This window comes from Gekko japonicus, unplaced genomic scaffold (genome assembly GCF_001447785.1).
Source record: "Gekko japonicus isolate JY-2015 unplaced genomic scaffold, Gekko_japonicus_V1.1 scaffold3070, whole genome shotgun sequence".
Lineage (NCBI taxonomy): Eukaryota > Metazoa > Chordata > Lepidosauria > Squamata > Gekkonidae > Gekko > Gekko japonicus.
Window position 1 is genome coordinate 76,338 of NW_015164755.1, and position 14,915 is coordinate 91,252.

The 14,915-nt window shown below is 43.3% G+C and overlaps 1 protein-coding gene across 1 annotated transcript in view; it reads left to right on the forward strand.

The window, feature by feature from the left end:
• Positions 1 to 6,704: 6,704 nt before the first annotated feature.
• Positions 6,705 to 14,915, forward strand: part of KIAA0430 (KIAA0430 ortholog) — a 57,026-nt gene continuing 48,815 nt past the window's right edge. The window contains exons 1-3 of the mRNA XM_015409678.1: positions 6,705 to 6,875; positions 8,599 to 9,255; positions 12,531 to 12,705. Of these exons, the coding sequence (XP_015265164.1) occupies positions 6,732 to 6,875; positions 8,599 to 9,255; positions 12,531 to 12,705 (976 nt within the window). The 5' untranslated portion in view covers positions 6,705 to 6,731. The remainder of the gene's footprint in view (positions 6,876 to 8,598; positions 9,256 to 12,530; positions 12,706 to 14,915) is intronic.

A 14,915-nucleotide genomic window follows, 5' to 3' on the forward strand; every position in this document is an offset into this window, starting at 1 on the left:
CCCCCCCCCATAGCTAGCAATCCAGAACAGTCCAGTGGAGCCTGAGCGGTGGGTGTTGCCTTCTGACACACTTCCGGTGATGTCAGGGGGTGTGGCGTATGCAAATGAGTTATGCGAATGAGTTAGGCTAATGAGCTCCTGCACCTCTTTTTCTACGAAATGACCCCTAGTAGTAGGGAGGAAATTGGGAAGTTGTAGGGAAGGGACATATGACCTGAAACCCTGGGCTTGAGGTCTAGAGAGGAGAAGTGTTCAAGTAGTAGTGGGAAACCTGGCACACTTTTCACTGACCTGGGATGGTCTTTTTATGGGGAAAAGTTCCATAGCTGGCCAAGGGAATCCACTTTCCCAGGGACATGATTGATCCAAGATAATAAGTTTGAATCTCACTGGCTGGTTTAAGGTTAACTGCTGTCAAACTTTGGCTGGGAAAAGTGGGGAAAATATGTTGATTAGGCAGCACTTAAGTGGAGTTTGGGAAGGGAGTGAGCTCAGCAGGGATTTGATGCTACAGAATCCACCCTCTGAATTATCTGCCATTTTCTCTAGGGGTAGTGAGATGTGTAATCTGGAGATCAGTTGTAATTCTAAGAGAAATCCAGGCTCCACCTGAAGCTTGGCAACACTATTGGGTACTAATGCAATGAACAGTGTTTTCATGCAAAAAATAATAATCTGCATTTAGTATCCAACCTGAATTCTAAAATGGTCAACAAAGTTGTGACTTGAACCCCAAGACAGCAAATAAAGCACAAGCTTTAATAAATTGTTTTAGAGTATTGCACAATGTCCCAGGCAATGATTCTTGGAGTATTGCAAACATGTCTCTGTATGAAACATTGGGTTGGTAGAAGGCGCTCCACAGTCTGATTCCAGAAGAGGCACTGGACCAGTGTTCCCTCTAAGCTGAGTTAGTGTGAGCTAGCTCACAGTTTTTCAGCCTCCGGCTCACACTTTTTTGTCTTAGTTCAGGGAGGATGACTCCGGAGCAAACTAATTTATGCAGGAGCCAAATTGCTCGCTCATAACTTTAATGCCAGTAGCTCACGAAGGAGAATGTTTGCTCACAAGGCTCCACAGCTTAGAGGGAGCGTTGCACTGGACCAAAACCCTCTGGGAGCCAGAGTGTGGTGGTTCATGTACTAGAGCTGCACTGTGGCGGCACATTTGATATCCCTGCATGCTGGATGGGTGTGATCTTTGATATTGCCAGACTGTGTTCATCTGTTGCTGTACAAATAAACAGGAGTCTTGGGGCACCTTAAACACTAGCAAGATTTTATTTGAACTTAAATTTCCATGGAGCAGAGCTTGCTTCAGGAGTTACTGCATGCTTTTTACTGGTGCATCAAAAATAAGCAGACCCACATTTTTAACTTTGGAGGGGTGTTAAACTTCACAGGTGTTTTTATTTATATTTATTTATTTATTTGACTTATATCCTGCCCTCCCCGCCAAGGCAGGCTCAGGGCAGCTTACATAAAATACATTAAAATATAAAATACATCGAGCAACACATAAAACATCTTAATTTATCATACAGTTATAACAAACATAAAGTGCAAGGTGCTAGAGCTAGAATTTTTGTTATTCAGTCGCACAGTCGAGTCCGACTCTTCGCGACCCCATGGACCAGATCACACCAGGCCTTCCTGTCTTCTGCCGTCCTCTGACGTTTGCTCAATTTCATGTTCGTTGCAACTATGACACTGTCTAGCCATCTCATCCTTTGCCGTCCCCGTCTTCTTTGACCTTCAATCTTTCCCAGCATCAGGGTCTTCTCCAGTGAGTGCTCCCTTCTCATTTGGTGGCCAAAGTATTTGAGCTTCAGTTTCAGTATCTGGTCTTCCAGGGAACAGTCAGGGTTGATTTCTTTTAGGATTGACTGATTTGATCTCCTTGTAGTCCAAGGAACTCTCAAGAGTCTTCTCCAGCACCATAATTCGAAAGCATCTATTCTTCGCCTCTTGGCCTTCCTTATGGTCCAACTCTCTGTTTAGGTTTGCCATCGCTTTCCTCCCAAGCCTGCCTCTAATTCCAGGTAGGTAGCTGTCTTACCCTGTTGCAGTAAATGCAACAGACCTCCAGTAGCATCCTAGAGACTAAACATTTTTATTCCTTCAAAACGAAGGATTAACAAAACTGTTCAGCTATTTTTCTTCACAAGGTCTGTCTCTTTCTCTTCATAGGTGTCTGCCGACAGAAGTTCCACCTAGTGCATATGGTGGAAGATCTTCTAGCCCACGAAAGCTTTCCGATTTTTACTCTGGAGGGATTCTTTTGAAAAAATCTACATCGGTTTTTCACAATAAGGGCAGTGGGTCTCTCTTTAGGTAGAAAGATATAGATGGAACTCAACTCGCGCTAGTGAACGAAAGCAGGCGCCAGGCTTCAGTGCCCACACCAGACTCCCGCATCCAACATAGCTGTCCTTTTATCCCTTCCCCCGCCGTAGGGTTGCCAGCTCTGGGTTGGAAAATACCTGGAGACTTTGGGGGCGGAGCCAGGAGAGGGCGGGGTTTGAGGAGGGGAGGGGCCTCAGCATGGCTTAATGCCACAGAGCCCACCCTTCAAAGCAGCCACTTTCTCCAGGGGAGCTGATCTCTGTCAGCTTGGAGCTCAGCTGTAAAAGCGGAAGAACTCCAGGCCCCACCTGGAGGCTGGCAACCCTACCCCGCTGCGAAGCGCGCGTCTCCGTCAGCCGTATGTGTGTTTGGAACAAGCGCCGTGTTTGTTTTTTCATTCCTTTTACGACAGAGCCCCGGAAGAGGCGCCGCTTGTCGGCGGAAGTAGCGGGGAGGAGGCGGAAGGCGAAGGAGGACGGGAGCAAAACAAAGGGGCGGAGGAGGACGGCGGCGGCGGCCTGGAGGCGGCGGCGGGAAGTGTGCGGCTGGGATGCGGAGCGGTGAGGCGAGAGCGGGCATCGGTCTCAGGGGAGGGCCGGGGTCTCAACCCGCGGGGGGTGAAGAGGGGAGCCGGAGGGAGCCTCTCGCAACGCGCTGCCCCTTCCTTTTTAAAAAAATGCACCTGGAAGTGAGGAGGCTGGGGTCGTTCCCCCCCCTCCCCCGGCTAAGGAGAGTCAAAATAGTTCAGTTACTTTCCCGAGTCGGGAAAACAGCGCCTGCTGTTGACGCTGACATACTTGGGGGGCAGTGTTCCCTCTAAGCTGAGTTAGTGTGAGCTAGCTCAGAGGTTTTTTCAGCCCCCGGCTCGCACATTTTTGTCCTGCCCCGGGAAGGAGGGCTCCAGAGCAAACTAATTGATTCAGTAGCCAAATCACTTGCTCACAACTTTTCACTGCCAGCGGCTCACAAAGTAGAGTTTTTGCTCACAGGACTCCACAGCGTAGAGGGAACATTGCATTGGGTTCTGTCTTTATTTTCGGCGTACTGGTGGGAAAGCGCCGCGTATTACAAACAAAATGGGTAGTGTGGAGTGGTTTGATTGTGTGTGTGTGTGACGGCTAAGTGGTTTTTAAATTATTATTTTTTAAAAAGGCAGGGACACTTAAAGACCTGGGATATTTATTTCCGCGTGAGTGTTCGTGAGACGCCTCCTGCTCACTTCCTCAGATATAGGGAGGGAAATGAGAGTGGGAATTCTGTTTTAAGGGGAAGAATTCGTGGGAGGGAATGGGACAGAGGGGAGGGTGTGGATTCTGTCCTGCGGTCTCTCAAGTGTGAATAGCTAGGAACAGGATTGTGTGTATGGCTGTAATCTCTAAAAGACTTCCCTTGGTAGTCAGCCCTACGGAATTAAAATGGGTTTACTTCTTTCTGAATAGGCCTGCATTGGATTGGGTTGTTTTTTTTTTGTATAATAGAGAGACTCATGCTATGATTGGGTGTCCCATCATATTGACGGCATTGCCTTGCACTGTGTAATCCGCCTTGAGTCTCTGATGAAAGGTGGACTTCTAAATACCTTAAAATAAAATAAAAGTTTTGTTCTCTCTTACATAATGGGCACATGTACTGAAAGTAAAAGCATGTCCCTGAATGTTGTTTCTGTTCTGTTATTGTGGTGTGTGTGCAGTATTTACAGTGTGAATTGCTTTACAAACACTCGTTTAAAACAAAATTTTAAATCTTTTAAGTGAGTTTTCTTGAAGTATTTTGTACTGTAAATATAGGGGTGAATGTGAGTGTTACAAAATGAAATTAATACTTTTTAAAAATTGATAAAGCCTGTTCTATTGTTCAGGTATTTGTTATAGTTTTTATATAAACATTTGGTGTAATGCTTCTCAACAGGCATTTTTATAATAGTTTGCAATATCAAGATATTTATTAGTTACAGAATGACATACCATGTTTCCAACTGCGTAAAACCTAAAAAAAGAAATACAATTATATTGTATTTGTAAAATGGAACTATTGTCATCTGATGAGTGGCAAAAACTTTACTTGCTGTCCCCCCAAAATACTACTAGGATATGGATTAGAGGGCAAGGAAAGTTAGAAAGGACCTTTAAAATGTTTCTTCAAGCTTCTGTTTTTGTTCAAGTCTGGATATCATAACAAGGTCAGACACCTGAATGTGCTAGGGAAACTAGTTTTTTTTAAGCCTTTAAATGCTCAAGGATACACTTCCAAAAATAGAGCAGAGGTTAAAAAGTATGAACAAATGAGCTTTCAAAGAAAGAGATTATAACCGGAAGTAAAATGAATGAATGTGGAGCAAATGTTTGTATTGTAACATTTTAGTTTATTATATTGCTGTTAAAAATATTTAAGCATGGTGTAGCTGACAATATTGCATGTCTAGAAGTCAGAAAGCTTGGACTTTCATATGTAAACTGCTATTTTACTATAGGACTGAAGGTATGTTAATATTGCTATGATGAAAAACATGTACACTTGCTCTGTGTGTTGAGCAGGTACCCAGAACTTTTGAAAAAGTAGTGTAATTGTCTCACCCACGTATACAAAAATGTATGTATGTATGTGTAGGAGAGGTTTTTTTAAAAGCCTTAGGTGGTTGTGTGGTGATAGTGTATGGGGCTGTAATCAGTGTTCCCTCTAAGCTGAGTTTTTTAGCCTCTGCCTCACACATTTTTGTCTTAGCTCAGGAAAGATGGCTCCAGAGCAAACTAATTTATGCAGTAGTCAAAACTCTCGCTCACAACTTTAATGCCACTAGCTGACAAAGCAGAATTTTTGCTCACAAGACTCCACAGCTTAGAGGGAGCATTAGCTGCAATATGTTGAAGGACATCTGAAATTTTACTATCTTCTTCCTTCCTGCACGCAAGTAGGGTATAGTTGAGGGACAAAGGAGATGGATTAGGAATTCTTAAAATGGTGTTTAATCCTAAACAGAGTTTTACCTTTCTAAATTCATTCGAGGCTGCTTACTGACAAAATCACACACAAACATAGAAACAATGATGTTTTAATTGGTCCACTTGATCTAGAGGTCTTCATCCCACAGAATAAAAATGAAGCTGTTATTCTTACAGACAAATTTAGAGTTGCATGGCTCCTTTAAGACCAACAAAGGTTTATTCAAGGTATGAGCTTTCATGTGCAAGGCACACTTTTTAAAAAAAAGTGCACGCACAAGAAAGCTCATACTTTGAATAAACCTTTGTTGGTCTTAAAGGAGCCATGCGACTAAATTGGTTCTACTGATTCAGACCAACACAGCTGACCACCTGGAACTATTTTCATGGACATACATGTTCCTGTGATACCAGATTGCACAAATCAGCTTTTAAAGCTGCATACTGTTTTCTTCATGGACGGTAAAATGTATAATAGGTTTTTTTTAACTATTTAACTATTTTAACTGAGAGCCAGTTTGGTGTAGTGGTTCAGAGTGCGGACTCCAATCTAGGAGACCTTGCGTCAGTCATAAGTTCTTTCACAGCTGTTCTCTCAAGGGCAACTCTCGAGAGCTCTCTCAGCCCCACCTACCTCACAGAGTATCTGTTGTGGGGAGGGGAAGGGAAAGGAGACTCCTTCAGGTAGTGAAGGGCGGAGTATAAATCCAATCTCCTCCTCCCCCTCCTCCTTCTGCATCTACATGCACACTCCAAATTTTCAAAATTCAGGCTTCCTAGATTCTTATTGAGTAGCTGATTTCCCCTGGCCTTAAGTTTGATGCAGGTGGTACCAGGCTAAATAGTCATACTGGCAATGAGTCGTCTTCCAGCTAATATTAAGCATAAGGCCCATATACAGTTTCATAAGCTGAGAGATGTAATCATGTGTCCTTGTTTTCAAACAGAGCTGGCTGTTGTATCCATCATTCGTTACATTGGTGTGAGTGATACAAAATCACTGGAGCTAATAATACAGGTGGTACTGTGTAGCTGAGTGACATTCCTATTGACTGTTAACTGCTTTAGCTTCTCTTTTGCACCTCTGCATTGAACTAAAAGTTGAACTTTGTCCAGGTTATCATGACAACCTGAATAAAAGATTGCACAAGCCTAGAGACTTCCCAATATGTTGGGCTTTCTTCAAGGCTTGGTATTTGCAGTTAAAGGTTAATGTACTTGAAAGTGTCTAGCAGTGCAATCCTATGCAGAGTTTCACCTTTCTAACTTTTGACTTCAGTGGACTTAGAAGAGGATGTTTAGGATGTTTAGGTTGTCATTGGAAGCTGAGCGATTGACATGCATTGTACTTGGCTTTAATATATGTTAAAATCTCTTCATTTTCCACAGGTAGAAAGAATGAAAGGAAGGAAATATATAAGAATGTTGAATGTCATAGGGCTGTATAATGGAAAGAAACACAACAGAGGACCTCTGCACTAGATCGCTTGGATGTCTTCAGCAGCAAGATAAGGATGCTAAACAATGGCTCTGGAAATTCTCTAATTGTTTTGCAGCTGCGGAGCAAAATTTATCTTTCCGTACAAAGACGGTAGGATTTGGGTTTAAATTGGCAGAATTTGGAACCATGTTGTAGACCTGTGGGATGAATGTTGTTGTGTTGAACAATGTTGCTTAAGATTGGGGGAGGTTTTTTTCCTCCACTTTAGCAACTGTCCATAACTGTGTTACAGTGCATGGCACTCCCATGTCATTTTGTGTTAGCATAGCTATGACTTGCTCATTGATGCTTTCTGATCTGTAGTCAACCATTGATGTGGTTTCCGCTTCCATAGATGCCCTTGTATTCTAACTTCAGAAGTTTTATTTCCTTTTTCATCCAATTTAGAGATGTTTTAAAAGAAATGCAGTTTGTAACTGAATAGGCTGCATCTCGCTACATAATTCATTTTCCTCTTCGTTGTGATGCCCTTGTCCCTTTGACTTTAAAAGACAGATGTATTTAGGAGCTTTTAACCACTTTCCTGGTAAAATATGGATCTGACATAATGGGGAGTGTGTGAGAGACGTGGTCAGTAAACATGATTGATACAATCTTTGGTTCCAGGTTAAGCAAACTTGGTAACCTGCAGTGTGATAATCTGCAGTGCTGAAGTTAGTAGATATGCATATCCTTCAATTGCTTTTGTGATAGAAGTAGGTTCCCCTCCCCATATTGCTAATTTGATACTTTGTGGTGGGGTGGCTAACGCAGAGCATGGCATACAGATTCTTCCAATAAAGCCTGCAAGCTTCAGCATGTTCACAAAGCACTGAGGTTTCTTTATTCGGAGAGCCAGTTTGGTGTAGTGGTTAAGTGCGCGGACTCTAATCTGGGAGAACCGGGTTTGATTCCCCACTCCTCCTCCACTTGCACCTGCTGATGTGACCTTGGGTCAGTCGCAAGCTCTGGCACAGCTGTCCTTGAAAAAGAGCAGTTTGTGTCAGAGTTCTCTCAGCCCCACCCACCTCACAGGGTGTCTGTTGTGGGGAGGGGAAGGGAAAGGAGTTTGTAAGCCGCTCTGAGACACCTTTGGGTAGTGAAGGGCGGGGTATAAATCCAATCTCTTCTTCTTCTTCTCTTATTCTGTAGGGAAGTAGTTGTTGTAACCTTGTGCCTGTTTGGCTGTAAGGCACTCAAAGGCTCCTGTCTTTTTTGTTTTCCCCTTCCTAAACCAGTTTCTACCGTCCTTTCCCCCCCCAGGGTTGTATAAGTTCTCTGTATCTTGATTCTTTTTGTTTGACGTTTCCATTTCCATATTTGTGTGTATGTGTGTGTGAGAAACAGAGACAGACACAGACAGACACCTGGTTCTCTGTGCGTAGAAGAAGCTTGGAGACACAGAGGCCGTTCCGTTCATCTTTCTGTACATTCATTGCTAGGGATGCAAGGCTGAAACTAGACGAGGCCTTGAAGTGGCCTAGTAGTCAGAAGCTGAGAGTGCTCCCTGTGCAGCTTTACTGCCACCACTCGTGTCTTGCTGTCCAGTCACCATTCCGTTCATCTTTCTGTACATTCATTGCTTTAGAAGAGAAAAAAACTGGTTGAACCTGGAGTAAATAAAGTGACATAAATTATGAAAAACACACGAAGGGATCAAGAGGATTGCCAAATCGGTCTCTCTGGGGGGGAGGCGGGGAACTTTGCTGCCGCCCTCCTGTTTATCTAATCTTGTGTATTAATGTTCTGCTGAGTTATCTCTTGTCTGTCGGAGAGGCAGCCTCCTTATTGCTGTGGCACTGAACCTTCTCTGCAATGGTTTTTTACCCCTCAGAATGAACCCATGGAGAGCAAGAAGGGTCCTGTGGAATTGAAGGACGCCCCATCCCCTCGCCATGCTGGCTCCAAACAGTTAGCAGCCATCCCCCTTCCTGACCTTCACTCCCTCCAGCAAAAGCAGATGCAACTTTTGTCTGGTTCCAAAGTAAGCTGTTGGGCTCGTGGCTCGGAAGCTGCCCCTCGGCTCCATAGTGGTGGTGGTGCTTTGATTCACCCTGGTGCGGCACTGGATTCACAAGGCGCTGGGACAGTCACTTGTCAAGTTGGGTCAGGGTTTGCTTATCCATCTGTGTCTTCATTGAAGAATGTCCCAGTTAGCGGTGACGTGGCAGGTGTTGCGAACAACTTGGCCGGAGTGTGCCTAGAAAAAAACATCTCTTCTTGTCCACATTTCCCCTGCTGTGGGAAACTCCACTTTCAGACCTGTCATGGTAATGTGCATAAACTGCATCAGTTTCCTGCCCATCAAAGCTGCACATCTTCGGGTTATTTTTCTTGTTCCGAATTCACAAGTGGGGCTACAGGGCTTCTGGAAGAACACATTGCACAATCGGAGCACGCTTCGTGTGTTTGCACCAGCTCACTACACCTAAAAGTGGCACCTTCTCTGTGTCTAAAGGGCTCTCACTACTGCAGTGAGTGTTTAAGCAAGGTTTGTACTCTCTCATATTCTGTGTTACAAGGGTTCTGTTAATGCATGACAAGGAAGAAAAATATGTTTAGGGATTTATTCTTCTATGTTTATATTGAGAATCCATGGGCCAGGGTTAGTTTAAGCACTGTTTTGAAATCAGGGTGAGCACTGGTTTGTGCAGATAATGGTTGCTTTCATGAGGCTGTCAAAATGTTGTCTGAGCCTCCCAGACATGTTGTGTCACGGTTCCTGTGGCTCAGTGGTAGAGCACTTGGTTCATTCAGTCCTTGGCATCAGAAGGATCAAGTGGTTGGTAATGCAAAGAACCACCTGCTTGAGACCCTAGAAAGTTGCTGCCAGTCAATGTAGACAGCAGGGCTATTTTTGGGCAGGAACGCACAGGGACGGCGTTCCGGCTGGCTTCAGAGTTGGCCACGCCCACTACAGCCAAAACCTCTGCGTGCGTGGCTACACAGGGAAGGCCTGGAGAGCAAACCCCCACAGCGACTCTGAGGCAGGCGGGCCGGGGGACCCCTGGAAGGATCGGGGAGGCATTTAAATGCCGTCCCCGGCCTTCCAAGGGCGAGCTTGCCCGGGCTCCCCGCAGCCATGGGACGCCTGGGCAAGCCAAGGTAAGGCACGGGGGTGTGGTCTAATATGCTAATGTGCTGTACTGTCAGGGTGTGGCCTAATATGCTAATGAGCTGCTGCTGTTGGGTGTGGCCTATTATGCTAATGAGTTCCTGCTGGCCTTTTTCTACAAAAAAAGCCCAGGTAGACAGTACTGGTCTTGGTAAACTAATGGACTGACTCAGTGTAAGGCAGGGCTTAACACACCCCAGGCGCCATGTTGCCCAGACATTTCATTATAACATCTAGTATGTTCAGTAGTGATTTTATCGTAGAGTCCCTCAGTGATCCTTAAGAGACAGGCACACACATCATTTCCAGTCAATAATATGATTTGCTGTATAACACAAAAATACATGTGCATGATGCTGCAGTGCTTGCTTGCTTATATGTTAACTGTACACTATTCAATGGTGTTAGATAAATTTACTTCTTAACCAGTTGCTTCCTATACTGGCTGCAATAATTGTACATATATTTTTAAAGAGCAGATGATAGAATTATGAGTAATGGGGAAGACATTAGGTTAAGCTTTTTGTTGTGGTGATAAACAAGATAAATCCTATTCTTATATCCCACAACAGTTTTATCATTGCTTTAATAAAATCATGAGAAATGAAGAGATTAGGATTAGGTTTTATCGTAGGAATAATTAGAAGATATTCGTCATCAGAATATAAAACCCTGAAAGCTGGAAAATAAGTCTGGCTTCTAAATTTTGGGGCTAGCTCCTCGAGCCAAAGAAAGTTTACGGTAGCTTTATATGACCCGGTTTACAGTTCTATGTGACCAGCTCATTTTTTCAGATAAAGCAATTTAGAGATTGTTTCACTGAACACTGTTATTTGAGGCAGAAAGAGAATCACGTATGCTGCCCTTGTAAACCTTGGAGGATGAGGTTGAGAAAAATGTAGCATTTGGTATGTCAGGAAAATACTATACGAAGCCTAAAATAAGGGTTTGGCTTTTTAAAAGACAGGCTGGCTACCAGAAACTAAAATTAATCCCCTAGGAATTCATTCAACATAAATAATAATTCAGGGTCAAGGTTGCAAGGATACATATTCAGGAGGCTGCACTGAACTCTTTTGAGGGGTCCATCATAGAGCAGGATGGAAAGCAAATACCTGTTCTTCAGCATTAACATATCTTTTAAAGTTACCTAGGCAGTCAGACACTTAGTGTACAAGTGTGGACTATATACAATAATACGTTTGTTTTGTGTGTTCTTATCCTGGGCACTGATACTGTAGATTGTGAATTGGCAACTGCCAGCCTTTGGTTTGGACATTGCAAACGTCTATTAAAATTAGACTGTTCAGTAAAGAACCTCTTGATGTCAGTTGGGAGACACTCTGTGGCAGGTGTTGGGACCCACATGTGAGGGGGCGTTTCTTTTAAACAGCCACATGGAGATTAAATAACCTGATTGACTGAATTAAAGCAGTGTATTCATGACTAAATCACAGCACTGCTTAATGATTGAATTTTCCCTTAAAATATTCAATCTTTGCAGAGTGCAGCTCTCCCTCTCTAGATTGAGGTGTTTGTTTGTTCCAGGCTCAAAATGAAACCCTGTTATTTCCCAGCCAATAAAGAGTCCGTGTATTAATTAAACTTTTATTTTAAAATAATCTGATTGCTATGGATCTGATTGAACAAAGCATTAAGCAAATGCACAGAAACCCATAGAAATCAGTCCTCTAAGGTGACTTTTTTTAAAAAAAGTTTGAGTTTCTTACCATGCCAAAAAGGTGAAATTAGATTTCACTGAATTCCAGGTTCGAGAGATTCAGAGGTTACAAGGGTGTGGTGAGCTTATACATACATGTGCCAGCAGATGACTTCACAAAACCTTCTGATTTGTGCCTTCTAAAGGCATGGTGTAAAACATCTCTTAGCATCCCGAAAAATAATTGTTGTTCTTGGATTTATTCTGGGCCATTTATTTGTAAGTATTGTCCAAGGCTTAAAAACTGGAAGCTATCTAGAACAGTAAAAAAAGGCATGTTTTCAGCTTTATACAAGAATCTAAAAGCAAACTTTCAGGCCTGCTGTGTCAGAACATCCTAAACAGTGATTTCAAGTTAAAACCCTCAAAAAGTCAGTCTGTTCAGTGCATTGTTTATCCCATCGTTTCTTCACTGCACTCTGGGTGGCGAATGTGGTTCTCTATTTTTATCCTTAGAACAACCTGTGAGGTCGGTTACGCTAAAAGAGATTAATTGGGCAAGATTCACCCACTTCATGAGACAGTAGAGATTTGAGCCTTGGTCTCTTAGATTCTGCTCCAGTGTTTTGAAGCTGCACCACACTGGTAATTCTCTTAGTTAGGCATAATAGAGTTGTCCGTTCTGCACCCCTTGAAATGGGGGGAGGATTGAGGTAAACTTGCCAATAGCATATTAAAAGAACTGAAGAAAGAATCTTTGCCACCCTATACTTTATAAGGCAGCCTTTCAAAGTGAGCTACCTTTTTAAAATAGTGGCCAACCCAGAGCTCTATAAATCTGAGAGCTTGGTTTAAATAACTCACGCAGTAGGATCGCAGTATTCTTAACCTGTGTTGAATGTACTGGACAAATCCAAGCTTCACGAGGTTGTATCCTTGTCTTTATTGTTATAATAACATAAACTAAATGATACTGAATTTTTGCCCACAGCCATCCAGAGAGAGTATGGTTGATGCAGCTAAAATCTGGCCCAACATTCCGCCTCCAAGCACTCAGGCTGCATCTGTGTCCGTCCCACTGTGTAATGGCTGTGGAACCAAAGGGACAAGAAAAGAGAAGAACTTACTGCTGGCAAGCAGCTTTGGACAGTTACCACAGAAATATGGTATAACAATGTTTTGATTCTGTCTGGAGATAATTTCATCTATGGCTTTTTCTGAGTTAATGTCAAAACGGAGAGTTGTTTTGGCTCTCTTCTTTATGTATAATCCTTGGTTGACCTGGATTTACTACCACACGATATGCAAGCTAGACCTAAAATGAAAATTGGAACATTCACAGTTCTATTGAGTTGCTTCTGTGGTTGAAATGGCAGAAATTTCATTAGGCTATTGTGCTTTAAATTCAGTTTAAGAGTCCATCTGGTTCAACATTGGCCACTGTGAGCTGGTGACAAGCAACAATCTCATGAAAGATTTCAATGTGTTTAGGTGAGAGTAATTCTCCTTCATTGGGGAAGTCGTCCTCTGGGTTATGCCTCCTATTTATTCCAAAAGAGGGTATATGCAAATTAAGCTGGTCCTTTAGAGGGTCAGTGGGGGTGGACCTTCCTCTTTCAGAAAGCCCCGCTCACTCCAAGCAAGATTTACTCGTGTGGAAGCCTAGTTTCTTCATTCGCCAATGAGACTGACAGATTATTTCCAAAATTCTTCGTTCCATATTTCCATATCAACCAGCAAGTCCTTTTACTTTCCTTTATCCAAATTCAGTGCGGGTAAAAGAAAAATTGTGACTATACATTGTTACATAAGAACATAAGAGAAGCTAATGTTGGATCAGGCCAATGGCCCATCTAGTCCAATACTCGGTCACACAGTGGCCAAAAAATGCCAGGTGCCATCAGGGACCAGGACACTAGAAGCCCTCCCACTGTTGTCCTGTCCCCCAGGCACCAAGAATACAGTGCATCACTTGCCCCAGACTGAGTGTTCCTATCTATTTTTGTTGTTGTTCAGTCGCACAGTCGAGTCCGACTTCACGACCCCATGGACCTCTTTTCAATTGTGTTCTGGAGTTTGCGTAATGTCATGATCTTCGTCGTGGTCTCTGTGCAGTCACACACATGGGTTGGGCGCCTGCACACGACCTCGACTGGAGAAACTTCTAGAGCTTTGCCTCAGAAAGCTTTTGGCGGGCTCTCTTCCCACCCTGGGGAGCAGGCACGTACTGCGCATGCTTGGAGCGGGGGAGAGAGCCGCCTCCCACTCAGTTTTTCTTCGACCGCCTGCGTGTTCACTCCTCATTTCTGTTCCGTATTTTCCTCAGCTAAGTATATTTGTTCGTCTTTATTCTTCAGTCTTTCTTTACTCTACCTTGCTTTCTTTCCTTACTACTACTACAAAAAAAAGAATAAACTTTTCTTTCTTCACTTTCATTCTCCCCCCCTCCCCTATTTGGTGAGTGGGGTGGAGAGAATATGGGCAAAACTAAGTTTTTTAAAGTGTGTCGTCGTTGCCCAGCTAAAATTCCTTCTAACGACGATCACGAATTTTGCCTTCTTTGTCTGGGGGAATCCCATCGAGTCGATAGCTGCGTCCATTGCGCTATTTTTACTAGGCAAGCTAAACGCAATAGGGAGGCTCGCCTTAGGGCTGTGCTTTTAGAAGCAGCTTTGTGCCCTTACCATGGCTTCGACTGTTTCTCAAAGATCAGAAGGTTCTTCGAAGGCACCAAAGTTGAAATCTAAACGGTCTGATGATAAGGCTCCCTCGAAATCGAAAGTCAAGCCGTCGACATCGGCTTCGACTTCGGCTGTTGACCCAGTCGTCATTACTGGCTTAACGACATCAACTCCGGCTGTGGCTGTTGCACCTAACAAGTGCACTTGGAAAAACTCTTTTGCTGTGCATGTAGCAGTTGTAGTGGCGATGAAAGGGCACCTCTGAAGTAAGTGGGATAGGGACTGTTGATGAGATTGAGGGGGTTGCTCTTAATATGAACAAAGCTTTCCTCAGATAGGATTCACTAATGCCTCTGTGTAATCGGTGAGAAATTTCGCATTCTTCTGTATTTTACATTTCCACTTTGGGCACCTCAGGCTCAATGATCAGCAACATACTAACATGCAAGGGAGTTAAAGCGGGCTGTATGTTAGCCCCTGTACTCTTTAACTTCTGTATAAATGATATTGTACTAAAATGACATCATTTTGTGTCATACAATCCCGGATGATCTACTTCACCTTTTTTTTTTAAAAAACGATTTTATTAAAAGATAAGTCAAGTATACATAAACAAGATTACTATTTAAACATTAATACAGCCTGTAAGTGCAAATTCATTTAACACAATGCCATCTATTAACTTGTCAGCAGGA